This window comes from Pelecanus crispus, chromosome 2 (assembly GCF_030463565.1).
Source record: "Pelecanus crispus isolate bPelCri1 chromosome 2, bPelCri1.pri, whole genome shotgun sequence".
Classification (NCBI taxonomy): domain Eukaryota; kingdom Metazoa; phylum Chordata; class Aves; order Pelecaniformes; family Pelecanidae; genus Pelecanus; species Pelecanus crispus.
In genome coordinates, this window is record NC_134644.1 from 162,737,102 (window position 1) to 162,752,008 (window position 14,907).

Below are 14,907 nucleotides of genomic sequence, written 5' to 3' on the forward strand. Positions count from 1 at the left end.
CTGTCCTCAAATGTGAGATCTTGCCAGCCTTCCTCTCCTAAGCCATGTCCTTTGGAACTAATCCCTTCTCACAGCTGTAAGAGGAGACCTGAATAGCTTTGTATGTTCTAGTTTAAAAAAAAATAAAATAAATGGTGCAGTTTAGAAATTACCTATGTGTAAGTCACTGTATCATGCAGATTAATGTATTTTTCTTGATCACCTGTCATTAGTACCCAAGTCAGATAATGCAATGAAAGTGGGTACCCTGAGGTGTGAACTGTGTGCCGGGACATGACATCTGGTATGTGGTCTGGTTCAGGTAGTCTTTGCCTCTTATTTTTTTTTTTTAAGTACCAGTTAATCTATTATGGGGTAAATTTTTGGAGCATTTAATGTCAGTTAATATGGAGTTGGAAGCTCTGAATATAATTAAACAGGTTGATTTCTAGACAGGCAGATATTGTTGACAATGTTGTGTGTTTCTGTTTGGCTTTTTAAACAGCATCTCAGAGGTGGCTGATAGAAACCACATACATTGGGGAACAACAAAACTAGACCTAGATCTCTGGCTGGCCTCAAGTTCAATGAAATCTATTAAATTAATTGCTTTAGATTTTTACTGATAAAAAGCAGTAAGCATGTGCATGTGAATTATTGCTGTTAATTACGTGAATACTTATATATGCTGCAGGTCCTGTGCTAGAAGATAGTTTTTCACCCATCTCCTCCTTCACCTATAAGGTGCTAGGGAACATATCCTTTCTCCCTTATGCTAATTAAACTCCTGCACAAATGTACATAGCTGCAGATAACAGACAGATGGCCTAGTTAAAATAAGCAGATGACTTTATAGGTCCTTTGAGAGCTGTATCTCAGCTGTTTCACCTTTCAACAGCAACAAGTTCACTTAGGAATGCTGAAGCACTCCAGAAGTTGTGTTTCTTTTTCCCGGAAGCCATACGTCCAGTACACTTTAGGTATCGTACTTCATGTGAAAGCTGAGGCGAGCTCTGTCTGTAGGTCGTTAGCTCACCTGTGAAACTTGTGTTCCTACTGTTCTCTGCTATCACAGCCTGGGCTTCTGGTAGGACTGATCATCAGGTGCTGGCTTCAACTGTTTTATGTAGAAATTTGCTAAATCAGGCCAGGCTTCAGATCATAGAATCATAGAATCATTGAATGCTTTGGTTTGGAAGGGACCTTTAGAGGTCATCTAGCCCAACCCCCCTGCAGTGAGCAGGGACAGCTTTAACCAGATCAGGTTGCTCAGAGCACCATCCAACCTGACCTTGAATGTTGCCAGGGATGGGGCCTCTACCACCTCTCTGGGCAACCTGTTCCAGTGCTTCACCACCCTCATTGTAAAAAATTTCTTTCTAATGTCTAGTCTAAATCTATTCTTTAGTTTAAATCTGTTATTCCTTGTCCTGTCACAACAGGCCTTATTAAAAAGATTCTCCCCATCTTTCCTGTAGGCCCCCTTTAAGTACTGAAAGGCCGCAATAAGGTCTGCTCGCAGCCTTCTCTTCTCCAGGCTGAACAACCCCAACTCTCTCAGCCTGGCCTCATAGGAGAGGTGCTCCAGCCCTCAGATCATTTTTGTGGCCCTCTTCTGGACCCGCTCCAGCAGGTCCATGTTGGATCTGGTCCAGGTTGCCCAGAGAGGCAGTAGAGGCCCCATCCCTGGCAACATTCAAGGTCAGGTTGGATGGGGCTCTGAGCAACCTGATCTGATTAAAGCTGTCCCTGCTCACTGCAGGGGAGTTGGGCTAGATGATCTCTAAAGGTCCCCTCCAACCCAAAGCATTCTATGATTCTCTGATCTACCCTGCATGGACTGAGAAGGTCATAAACACACTGTTGAAAATTAGGGAGGGATTGGGAAATGAAGCCAGGGAGCTTTTCCACAGAAGGTGAACCAAACAAGCAGCACAGCCTGGAGCATGGCAAGAGGCAAAGAGATGGTCAAGCCTCAGACCTGTGGTGGAGCGTGCTCTCCTCCCACCCATCTGGCACAGGGCAGTCGTGTACGCCCAAATAAGCTCCTGAATGTGGGGCAGACTTATGTGCAATCACACATATAAGTGCTTTCTGCCACAAGGTTTTAGTAGTTGCACAGAGAAGACGCGGCCCTAACACTGGAGATGCTATTTGCAAGTTCTGAAATGCTGAAAGCGTGCAACAATGCAGGACTGCTATTCTGTAGTGGCTGAAGAACATTATGTCTGTCCGGCAAATGTGTGGTTTAGCTGATGTGTACTGCTGTTCACCAGCCTTTTTTAGCTAAAATCAGATCTAGAATGTTCCTGTGAAAATCTTCTAAGCAGTTTTGCACAGGATTTTCGTTAAATAGAATTACCATGCTTCAGTACACACATGTCTTTAGGGCAGACTACGTCCTGCTAGGACAAACGAGACTTTTTTCAGAAAGGTGCATAAACCCAATCTATTGAATACCCTTCCTGCCAAGTGTTTCAGCATCACAGCATGACAGTTAGCAATGCAGGTCACATTCCTCTCATGGCACAACCTGTCTGCTCTGCAACAGGTCTTGTGAAACTGCATTAAATTTATGTGTTCTATGTACCATTCACAGATACTTCTGATACTGGTTTTATTCTTCAGAAAAACAGCCTAAGTTATGACTGCTTAATTTTTCAGATTCCTGAGTCAGATCCAGACAGACTTCCCCCACTGGATCCACCAGATGTTGGCCAGATTTACCCAGTCCCAGCTAACATCCGACCTGTTTTAAGCAAGTACAGAGTGGAGGTGAGTTACTTAGAATATTTCCATTTCCAGATCTCATCTCCTTTTATTCTCTTACTGAACTAAAGGATGACGATTTTAAAATCCTGATCAATAGGAATCATGTAAAAATAGTATATGGATACCAAAATATACATGGTAAGCTCAGATCAAATTGATTCTCAGAGGCTGGGCATGCAAGGCAGTCCTTCCACCTGAGGCCAGCAAAGGCTATGCCTCAGTCCTGACCTGCTGGGACTGCTGCCGTGGCAGAGTGTGGCTGGTGGACCTGTGCTCTGTGCAGCCCGGGGAATTGTCTTTGGGAGATGGAGAGCTTCCCCTTGCAGCTGACCTCACTGGAGGTGAAGTTCTACGTCAGTCACCTCCCAAGCTTTTTCTGGGTCTCAAACTTCAGCCAAGATATGTGGCCTGCCTGCGTACACATGTTTGCACCTTCTCTCCTGTCCTCTCTTGCACCCGTGAGCAGTCAGCTGCCATTTGGGCCCAAAGTCCCCTTATGTTAGGAAGCAGGGAAATGCAGTAGCTTTTCACATCAGTGTAGTACCTGGATGCTGCCCAGCCTCACCACTCTCTGTTGGTCATCCTGCAGCCTTCACACCAGCTGCTTATTTGCCCATTTTTCTGGACCAAGTCAGACCCTGCTTGCATAACCTGGTGGCCCTTCCCCAGACAAACTCATTCGGGAGCCCAGAAGCTGTTCTAGCTTTGCATTCAAAGATCAAGCAATTGAGCTGCTGAAAAGGAGAGAACAATTGTTAGCTCTGCTGTATCATTTAGTTAAACTCTTGTTCTTTGTACGTAGGAAAGAGGTTTTGTTAGCAGTATTTTTTTTACGCCAAACCCTGCAAGGTAAATAAGCCCATGAACTACTCTGCTGATGCTAGAGGGACAACTTAAATCCTTAAACTTAGGTGTTCCTATAAGTATTGTGCTATGAAGGCCTTCCCACTGCCCCTGCAGTACGATGAATTTGTGCTGCTTGTACATTTTCTATTTTACGCTGCTGTGACATTCATCCCAACTAGCTCTAAGGCACCCAGCTTAGAAGCATCCTCACTGTAGACTTCTTGTTTGGACAGCTGAGCAGAGCAGCCACCCTCCCAGAGCGATTCAGATCTTAATTAGACTAAATTATGTTTTGGAAGTGCATCTCTGTCTCTCTTAGTTCTGGAGGGAGACCAGGACTACTCCAGTTCTCAGTCTGATGTCTTGGGCACCTTAAAATCAGGGAAATTGCATCCAGGTCCAGACAGTTAAATTGCTACGAGAACAGGTTTATGGTTGAAGTGCATGTATATAGAGTGAAATATGAACTCTGGAGGGTATCCAGCAAGGAAAAGACACAGAATGACTATAACCCAACTATTTTTATTAAGATACTATAAACTATATCTCACACTGGTGGAAAAGGCCATGGAGCCATTGTAACTGCAGAAGTGTGCCCCAATTTTAACCAGAAACCTCCAGCAACAGAGCAGGATCTCACTGAGCCTCATGCCCCTCCAGTGCCCCTTGCCACTCTCTGACTCACAGAAATCCTCAGTCCTGCCAGTATTCAAGTTGTCAGCAAAGTCTCCCACACTCCCTTTTTCTTCCAGTCTTCATTTCAGGTTCATGACACTCGGCTTCTCTCACCAATGGTAATGTAACCATCTCTTGCTGCCCTGACCCTCTCCTTCAGGGCCCCCTAGTGTGTGCTGTATAAAGTCCCATTTTTCCTGCAGACCGCTATTTTACAGACCCAGTCTCCTTCTTGTCCTCCAGACCAGGAGCACAGTCCTTTGGAGGAAAGCTGCTTGGAGACCTCCTGCCATCCATTGCAGACCTGAAGGCTAGCTCAGCTGGCAAGCCCCTGTTAATCACCTCTGCTTGTATGGGATTTGTTTGTTCCTTCAATAGCTCTGACACTTTAAACAAACCAAGCCCCTGCTGTTCAGATGAATAGTCCCCTTGCCCTGCTGAAAAGATGACTTTTGCAAATGTGATATTATGGCTTGATTTTGGCAATAACTCCTTGATAACAGTTGGATCTTATTAATTGCTTTAACTTCCACCATAATCCTGATGGTTATTGGATATCAGATTTAAGTTGTTTGTTTTTTTTCTGGTAGTCCTGCATTCCCAAAGGAGTACGAGGTGATGGGATCCTAGCGGTGGCTTCCCCCGGACAGAGGGTTCTCTGCAGGCTACCAATGTTTCTCTCTGCCCACCACAGGTCCTGTTCTGGGGTCTTCGAGAGCTGAAGAAAGTCCAGCTCCTCTCTGTAGATCGCCCCCAGGTTCTCATCGAATGTGCAGGGAAAGGAGTGAAATCCTCTGTCATCCAGAGCTACAAGAAAAATCCCAATTTCAGTGGCCTTGCAGACTGGTTTGAAGTGGTGTGTACAGCATTCTGCTCCTTGCCTGTCATTCTCTGGTTAGGCAAGGTGTTAATTACTAATTTCCTTCCTTGTCAAATAATTTCCTCTGTGTCTTGATTAAATACTAAGGGACATCTGTTCTTATGCAAAAGCTACTGACTTGAAGATGCTTTAAAAGACTTCTGCTACAAATGTATGATAAAAGATGATGATGTTCCTCATGTTATGTCCCAAGTAGGCAAGGAAATATGTTGCAATCAGATTTTTACTTATTGGTTGGAACTTGTTGGCAGATACAGGGATATTTTTAGTACTTTTTCCTCCTCCTTTCCCTTTTTGCAGGGTAGTGCTCAGTTTCCTTTATTTTTGTTCAATTCTTTTAATTTCCCTTTGTGTGTTACTGGGCTATTAAGGGAATTGATCATTTCTGGCTCATGAGCTCTGGACCTTTTCATATTGTAATGCTGTTATGGACTGGAAATGTAATTATCACCTGTTGGCTGGGTTATAAGAGCTGGTACTTTCAGTGGACAAAGGTCAGCATCAGAAAAAAATAATCTGTTTGATTTGCTGTAGTTGCTAGCATCAAGAGAGAAGTTTATTTATAAGACAAAAGGAAATCAAAACACTAACCTGGATACTGAAGTATGGTTGCCCCAGCATTTTTAGCTTCCACTGTACGTCATATGTCCAAAGAGCTGTTTTCCCTTTTGTAATTCATCCTGTAAGGCATGTAACCACCCAGTGTCCACATCTTGTGGTTGGGCAAAGTGAGACAGGTAGGGTTAATAAACTTCAACAAAGCAGCAGTGGCATTAAGACTCACAACTTGTAACACACAGTTCGTTCCTTCTGAACATTCCTGATTCTCCCAGTTTATTCTAACAAGAGATGCTTGTATATGACACTATGGGAACTCAACTCAGTAGCACAGTTCATGTGGTCCACTCTCTGTTCTTAAGGACAGCTTTCTCCAGACTTTTCAGAAAACTGAACAGAACTATATTGCCTATGCTGTATGGATTTTGCATTTTGAGTATGGGGAGAAGAAGGGAGGGAAGAGTAACTGTCTCATTGCTCTGCACGAAAATATTCTATATGTGTTCTGTATTCTCTAGTAATTCTCATGCTGCTGTCTGTCCTTCTTCACTAGGAGCTGCCTGAAAATGAACTCTTGCATCCGCCACTGAGCATCTGTGTGGTTGACTGGAGAGCATTTGGAAGGAGTACTCTTGTTGGAACGCACACCATCAATTGTCTTAAGCAATTCCTATGTAAGACCCAGTTTGGTCCTCAAGCTGCACCAAACAGACTAGACATTGTAGGAACTGAGGAAGGTAAATGTCTAATCCTGACCCCAAATCAAAAGACAAAGGACGTACTCAGAGGCTTGACACTAGGCATGTATTTGGAAGATATGCTTTATTGTGTCGAGTGTAGGGTCAAAACCTTAATGGTATGATCATTTGATGATCACCAAATGTGATGATAGCATTTCTGGAAAAATCTTACCTAACTTCCCAAGTTTCAATTTCAGCTTCATCTGAGTCATCCCAGCCTGCTGAGTTATCCCAAGAAGAACCATTTTTAGCTGATCACATCTACGCTGAGGTGGAGCAGGGTAAATGCACAGTGATAGAGCCAGACTTATATCTCTCAACACTTCCTGCCGCTGAACGAGAAGAGCACTCTGCCTCTAAAACAGGGAAAGAGAGAAAACAGAGGGTGGGTATAGCTGAAGCTGCTAGCTAACTTTCTGTTGCAGTCTTGTAGACTTTAGCCCTTCCTTATAAAATGGTAATCTCTTCCTTAACTCAGGATTAGAGATTCTGGTACTGATGTTAAAACCCATGCTATCTTGCTGGCCCTTAAGAGAACTAGTTAGCAATGCTGCTTTGACCTCATGTAATTTCATTACTTCCATTAATAGATACTGCCTTTCTTTCCTCTTTGTGCTGGATGTTCATCCCATGAGCAAGCACTACTGGAGTAGTAGGGGTTTTGGTTTTTCTGGCCTTGAATAATCTACTTAATTGCAAAACTCTCACTGTGAATTACTGTTTCTGTGTCCATGGGTTTAGGCAGGGATGAAAGCCCCCTTGTGTTAGATGCTGTACAAACATGGAGCAGAAAGTCTTACAGTCAAAGTATAAAACTGGTGTAGGTCTGTGGGTAGAAGCAGATAGGAAAGTACAGGAAAACAAGGCAATTCTGGTCAGCATGGTGTTTACAGTACAGTATATGCTCTAGATTATGCACATTGTTGTTCAGATGCACATGCTGCTCCTTTCTCTGTAGTTTCTCCCATCACAATCACTCTTTTATTAAGAACGATAAAAGCAGAGATGCAGGACTGAGTTTCATTTCAGAAGCTGTTTCTGCATCTACATAAAGAATGTTTCTTTAACCTTTGATGTTTCAGTGGTCAGATGTTTCCAGCATCCTTCATAATTAGGAGGTCAAAGAAACTGCAGGGATGTCTTGTTCCCTAGATGTACATGCCAGTCTGGATCTTTCATCTGGTACAGAACAATTTTAATGTACAACAGCAAAGTATAGTAAGAAAAGAGTCCTAGAGCGAACCCTGTAATTTAACCATCTGTGTCATATTAGTTATCATTCCCACTTATCTGTCATTCCCAATTATCTATTTTTGCTCCGGCCTCCCCAGCCAAGCTGACAATTGTCTGTAAGGGTGTAGGATGAAACACTCTATTTAACAAGGGCCAGTCTTTAGGCAAGAATGAAGTTAGTAAGATTTACCGCATGAGCAGGTGGTCTTCAGGATCCGATTTCAGCTTTTTTATAGAAAGAGAACAGCTGAATTGCAGCAACTACTGGGGCTCTTTCTCCTTCCAAAAGGCAATAAAGTAATAATGAGAGTTCTTAAAATACTTGCAGACTTAAGTGGAAGAAACTGATTTGCACCTGAATGTTTAGACCCCTTAAAACATTTCTATTTCTCTGTGTAGATTATCTATTTCTCTATGTAGCCTGTTGTCTGGGTTGCTTCTGTGACAATGTCTCAGATGTTCAAAGTTTTGGCATCATCAGTAGTTAATATAGATAGACTTAATAATATGATGATCATGATGAAATGTGTTGGAATGAAAGATAGAGACACTAATTCATATTGCATTTTATTTAGCTCTTGGAGGTGGGAATTTTTTTCATGTACATCTGTTCATGCTTGATGTCATGAGTCAGGTGATTAGTTTTAATCAGTTCTAGAGTTCAACAGTGTTTTCCCCATGCTTTGGTAGGATATGAAAAAATCCATCCGACCATCAACAAAGAGGAGAAAAAGAACACTTGCAGATGAATCGGCTGAAAATGTTATTGACTGGTGGTCAAAATACTATGCTTCTGTGTTCAGAATGCAAAAGGTAAGTCACCCAAAACTCTCATGGATGTTGTAAAAGTAGATTTACTGCTGAATGATTCCTTTTCGGTATTACATTCATAATGAGGAGTTTGTCCATTGTGTTTTTCTTTTGAAAGGCAAAAGAAATTTTTTCCAGCGAGGGAAAACCTGAAGACAGTAAGTAAATTATTTCCATTTTTCTATTATTTTGTACTACTACTACTTTGCTTCTCTACTATTTTACCATCAACAATTAATGCCTAGTAACAGTGTACTGCCGGTATACTGGGTTCTTTCCTCTACAGCTGATCAGACGGTGGGTAGGTTAAAACTTCGCAGGCAGTGTTGGGTTAACATGAGTTTCCTGTCATTCAAATCTCATGCACAAAGATTTGCAAAGTCAAAGTCCTAAATGATAGAAGGTGGAGATTATCCTAATCTTAGATTGCATTTGTAACGGATTCAGAAAAAGAAACTCCTCCAATTCAGGATCAATGATGTAGGAACAGCTTCTGCTAGGAGACTCCATAGTCATGTGTGTTACTTCAATAGCTGAAAAACTTTGTGTCTAGCTCAGGTTCTAGTGGAAATTTTTTTGATAAGAACCTAAAAGAATTGGCCAGAAATAGGCTCTGTGCATGTGTATGTATATATGTCTCCATACCTGTATGCTCCATGGCTTAACAGGTCCTCCCACAATCAAACAGAGCTCTAGAATTTTTTTCTTTTTTTTTTTTTTTTTTTTGGACAAATGTGACTGCTTGAGCACACCGGGAAAGAAAACAAATGTTTACACAGAGCTGCTATTCAGAATTAAAATATAGCATCTTCCCATGCCAGAGCTGACAGCACTTCATCAGTGATTAAGGTGATTTCTGTTTTAAAGGAGGTATTGAGACAGCTCTGTATGGAAGACATGAGCTAAATGTCATAGAATCATAGAATTCTTTAGGTTGGAAAAGACCTTTAAGATCATCCAGTCCAACCATTAACCTAAAATTACAAAGTCCACCGCTAAACCAATTAAGGGTAGAGTAGCAATTTCATGTTTCCTGGCTTGGTGGCTGGATTATTTATAATGAAAGTAGTTTGTGATAGGACAAGAGGAAATGGGCTTAAGCTGCGCCAGGGGAGGTTTAGGTTGGAAATTAGGAAAAATTTCTTTATGGAAAGGGTGGTCAAGAATTGGAACAGGCTGCCCAGAGAGGTGGTGGAGTCACCATCCCTGGAAGTGTTCAAAAAACGGGTAGATGTGGCACTTGGGGACATGGTTTAGTCTAGTCTACCCTTGACTGGCTTAGAGTAGACTTGGTAGTGTAGGTTAATGGTTGGACTGGATGATCTTAAAGGTCTTTTCCAACCTAAACGATTCTATGATTCTATGAAAGTAAAAACTAGGAATCATTAGGATTGGAAAGGACATCTAAGATCATTAGTCCAATCATCAACCCAACACCACCATGCCCACTAAACCCATGTCCCTAAGTGCCACGTCTACCCGTTTTTTGAACGCTTCCAGGGATGGTGACTCCACCACCTCTCTGGGCAGCCTGTTCCAATGCTTGACTACCCTTTCCGTGAAGAATTTTCTCCTAATATCCAATCTAACCCCCCCCCCCCCCCCCCCCCCCCCCCCGGTGCAGCTTGAGCTCATTTCCTCTCGTCTTATTGCTAGCTACTTGGGAGAAGAGACCAACACCCACCTCACTACAACCTCCTTTCAGGGAGTTGTAGAGAGCAGTAAGGTCTCCCCTCAGCCTCCTCTTCTCCAGGATAAACAACCCCAGTTCCCTCAGCCGCTCCTCATAAGGCCTGTGCTCCAGACCCTTCACCAGCCTTGTTGCCCTTCTCTGGACACGCTCCAGCACCTCAATGTCTTTCTTGTATTGAGGGGCCCAAAACTGGACACAGTATTCGAGGTGTGGCCTCACCAGCACTGAGTACAGGGGGACAATCACCTCCCTGCTCCTGCTGGCCACACTATTCCTGCTACAAGCCAGGATGCTGTTGGCCTTCTTGGCCACCTGGGTACACTGCTGTCAGATGGTGTCATTCTGGAAATAGCAGCTGATGGTGTTTCAGTGATTGTCAGGGCTGCTGAGAGATCAGATGGAGATCAGTGTCTCAGTGAAACTCACTTGTCCACATGGAGGAAATATTTAGATAGAAAATGTTCTACAAAGGTGTGATGTTCACTTACAATTAGAAATTTACTTGATACTGTGACATCCACCCACACGCTATTCAGGCAACTGCTCACATTGGTTTTGACTGATGACTTCAGATCTTGTAAATTCTCTTCTGATAGTTTTTGTTACATATTTTCACTTATGATGATAAGCATTATACATACAGGACAGCACTGATATAATATATACATGTATATATTTCTAAATATTTAGTGATATCAAACACACATGAACTACTGAAAAAATGAAAGTAAAGTGAACTCAAAATCCGGATTTCAGCTAAAGAACTGAACCATCTCAGTGCCATTTTTGAGGGCTCACCCTCTATTTGTTGTTGGGAAGTACCCTCTCAGTGTTTGGATTCTGGCTTGAGGCTGGTCAGATACCTCCTGCCCTTTCTCATACTTCCAAGCTTTCCCAAGGTCAGATATACTCTATTTTGTGATGCCTTTGAGCAGAGAAGTACTTGGATCACCTGATATCTGAAGTACCAGTCAGCCTAAATAGCAGCTTCCAGTTTTTAAAAAAGCCTTAAATTTTATGTGAAAGCTGTTAAGATCTGTTAGTTCGTATCTGGAAGGAGTCAGAAAGGAAGAAAAATGGTGTTCTGGGAGGTGGCCAGCAGGGAAGGAATGAGGCAGGACACCATCACACTTGGTCCACCAAGCTCATCATGAAGACTGTTAGCCGCAGAGAGGATAAAATACTATCTCTCTGCTTGGGATGAGCAGTGGGAAAAGAAAGGACCCTATGCTTGGCAGTAGAAGAATGAATGGAGAAGGAGCAAGGAGGAATTTTCAAAATGTATTTTGCATCCTTATCTGAAACATTTGATGTGCTTTGCTCACTAAAAACCTGCATGATGTCATGAAATTTCTGCAGATAAGCAGACTTCTGACCACATTGCATTGATCATAGAAGAGGATCCAGACAAAAAGAAGAAGGATAAGACATTGAAAAGGAAACAGAAAGAAACTCCAAACCTAGCAACACTGCAGGTAAGAGAGAAGTAAGGCTGAGGGGTAAAGCTGTTATTCACTATCTCCTGAAAGCTGAGTGCAGCGATACCCTCCTTACATTTATTTCAGACACTTTGAAATGAATAAAACACACAAAATGATAGTGACAATGCATATCAGCACATGGGGCCCAGAAGAAACCAGGGTCTCGTAGGGTGGATGTGGCCCACTTGGCCTTAGACCTTTAATTTACCAGTATAGACACACCCAGAGAGACTTAAGTGAAAATTCAGTTTTGTTGTTCACCTGTAAAACTGAATTTGGAAATTCCAAATTCATGTTAGAAATATTACAGCCTATTAAGAATGACTTAAAAAAAGAGTATGGAAAGCATTGCTACAATTGCTAGTGCATCCTCCCCTGGTGGGGAGGTAATATTCAGCTCGCATTAGATTTGGTTGCGTAACGACAGAAGCAATTCAAAGAAAACTATATGGGTCATGCAAAATGAATGGAGAGATGAGGAGGCTGAAAAGATGAGGACTGTTTGGATTAGATTGCAGCTGAATAAAGGGGAATTTGAAACTGCTGTTTCCATTTTTTAAGAGATGACACTAGTCTAGGCCCTTCTATTTCACACTGAATAACACTTCATAAATTACAGGGGGAGGGTGTTGAAAGAAAAAAAATAATTCTTTTAAAAATGATTTGGTCTTTTTACCTTTCCTAAAGCTCTGTCCCCACAGCACTTTATTAGTGTGTGCTTTGCTCTCATGTTCTGACACATTAACATTAACAGAATGGGTCAGTACCTCAAAGGCACTTTGCAGAGAGGAAACGGAAGCAAAGAGCAGCACATCCACACTGTGCTTATAAATGTTCATTCTGGCCCTTCAGAGCCACTTCTACCTGCTGCATTAATGTGCTATTCCAGTAGTTGGAAAGGACTTTGGTTAAAGAAAAAACTGTTCATGTTTTAAGTGGGGAATTAGCTTTTTTTTTCCTCAAGGACTTTTGCAAACCCTTGGTTTTATTAAAATCTGTATTTTGAGTCAAAATGGATTTCTGTAATAAGAAAGTTGCTATAAATATATTCACTGCACCACAAAAAATAAGCATTCTCCTATTTTCAAAGATTTATGAAGGAGACTTGGAGAGCGAATTTAATAACTTTGAGGACTGGGTGAAAACTTTCCAGCTCTTAAGAGGAAAATCTAATGATGAAGTTCATGCTGACTCTGAAGACAGAATAATAGGAAAATTTAAGGTGAGCTTCAATGTTGATTAAATGGGTAATAATTTAGAGACTTTATGTTTTCATGCATATTTCAGGTATACCAAAGATGAAAGAAAAAGACATTGACAGTCTGTTGTAAATAGTTATCTCTCTTTTTGCATCTAGAGTAATGTTTTTCCTTTCCCGTTATCTGATAGATGAAAGCAGCATCCAGCACCAGGTGTTCACTGTTGTTTTGAAACAACGAATTACAAAAAAGTTTCAAATCACAGCAGGGGAAGAAGAGATATATTATGTAGTCCAGATTCTGTTAATGCAACTTTATTACTGCACTATAAGTTAGAGCACCTTACATGTAATTTTCAGTAATTTAAATGGAGGCCCTTACACTTACTCCAGTTAGAAACAACTGCACAGCCTGATCCAGGGCACCATTAGGCAATCTGAAAATGTATTTCAAAGGATGAATAATGTTAGTCAGATTTCAAGCACTTTGTACTTTATAGAAACTGATTAAATTCATTGATACCTCAATTAGTTTGCAATGCAAATTTCTGTTCAAGTGACGTGCTAGTTGCTTTCAGGCAGTATGAGCCATTTAGCAGCATGAGTCAATATTGATTTATATGAGTTGTATATAGTGGCTGCAAAAATGCAGTTGGATTCCAGTCACACTGTTGTGAAACCAATTCAGTGGAATTATCAATTTGCAAATATACAGTTAAGGGCAAAATATTATTTTTAGAGTATCAATACTAAGAAAACTAGATTTAAAACACCTGCAGGTGTTAATCCTTTAAATAATAAAATAGAGAGCTAAAAGCATGCAAGTACTTCTTGCAATCATCTAGATGTGATGATAGTACCATATTATAGAGCAAAGACATTTTAAAAGCTGGTGTTTATTGCACTGAAGTCTGTGTTCCCTTTGAGTGGTACCACAAAATGTGTTGTGTATATGTATGTGCTGCAGCACAGGCTGTATGAACGATGTTTTATTTGCATTCAAAGGGTTGGTTTTGTATTGCACTTGGTCTGTTTTCGAGGGAGATAAAAGACAGTTTATTACCAGGGCTCCTTCTGCATATACCCAAGTCCTGAGGATGGCAGCTTGCTGGACAGAGGGCAGCCCCGCATCCTGCAAGGGATACCACCAAACCACCCCGTCAAAGTCCTCATCAGGGTTTATATTGTGGCAGTAAGTAGACAGATGTTCTTTCAACATTGAAATAACTCGGATGTTTCTCTTCAACTCAGTTTTACCTCCCGTGTCTTTGTGGTGAAGCTTCTGAAAATCCTCATCCATGTGGTAGAATTTTTTTTTGGTCATACTTCAGACAATGCTTCATGTTGTAGAAATGGGTGTTCAGAGTAGAAAATGTTACATATTCCTCATGATAAATCACAGGACTGGAGAATCACTTTATGTGTTCAAACTGAAAGGGCTAGAGACATAGCTAACATAGTATGGACAACCTGTTCCAGCCACATTATGCAAATGAAGCCACTTTTAATCAGCAGAGTTATTTCAAAATGACACACATTTAAACAAAGCCTTCTCAGTAAGAGGGAAATGGGAGCATATTTTTTGAGTGCTATGAATTACATGTAATCAAAGTGGTAGATGTTGTGAATAACTTATGGGGTGGAGAAAGAGATAGAAATATAGGGGACAAGGTGATGAAGGAACATGATGTGAGAAGTGAAAGGGGTAGAAGGAGCTGGTATTTCAGAGAAACAAGAGAGTTGCAGGTGATCTAAGAGGGAAAGGATGGCATGCAAAGAGACAATGGCAAACAAAACAGAAGAATAGAAAGAGGTTGCTTTATTTCCTGAATATACAGACTTCCAAGCCATCTTGTAAATACAGTCTGAAGAGTTGTTTTGCACTGTTCAAGGATCTGGACCAATACCTTTCCTGAATCCTACATGCACTTGTGCAGCCAGCTTCTTCCTCAGCGTTGCTTGTCCTGCTTATCTCTTTTTTCCACCTTAGTGGTGGGACAGCAGTTACATCTGCTCCACCTTTGCAAACTCTCTTCTCCTCC

At 41.6% G+C, this 14,907-nt stretch overlaps 1 protein-coding gene across 1 annotated transcript in view; it reads left to right on the forward strand.

The window, feature by feature from the left end:
• Window positions 1-14,907, forward strand: part of FER1L6 (fer-1 like family member 6) — a 76,099-nt gene that overhangs the window by 42,037 nt on the left and 19,155 nt on the right. Inside the window, exons 23-31 of the mRNA XM_075705084.1 lie at window positions 2,644-2,754; window positions 4,967-5,128; window positions 6,264-6,447; window positions 6,648-6,835; window positions 8,374-8,496; window positions 8,612-8,651; window positions 11,546-11,661; window positions 12,758-12,889; window positions 13,932-14,057. Of these exons, the coding sequence (XP_075561199.1) occupies window positions 2,644-2,754; window positions 4,967-5,128; window positions 6,264-6,447; window positions 6,648-6,835; window positions 8,374-8,496; window positions 8,612-8,651; window positions 11,546-11,661; window positions 12,758-12,889; window positions 13,932-14,057 (1,182 nt within the window). The remainder of the gene's footprint in view (window positions 1-2,643; window positions 2,755-4,966; window positions 5,129-6,263; window positions 6,448-6,647; window positions 6,836-8,373; window positions 8,497-8,611; window positions 8,652-11,545; window positions 11,662-12,757; window positions 12,890-13,931; window positions 14,058-14,907) is intronic.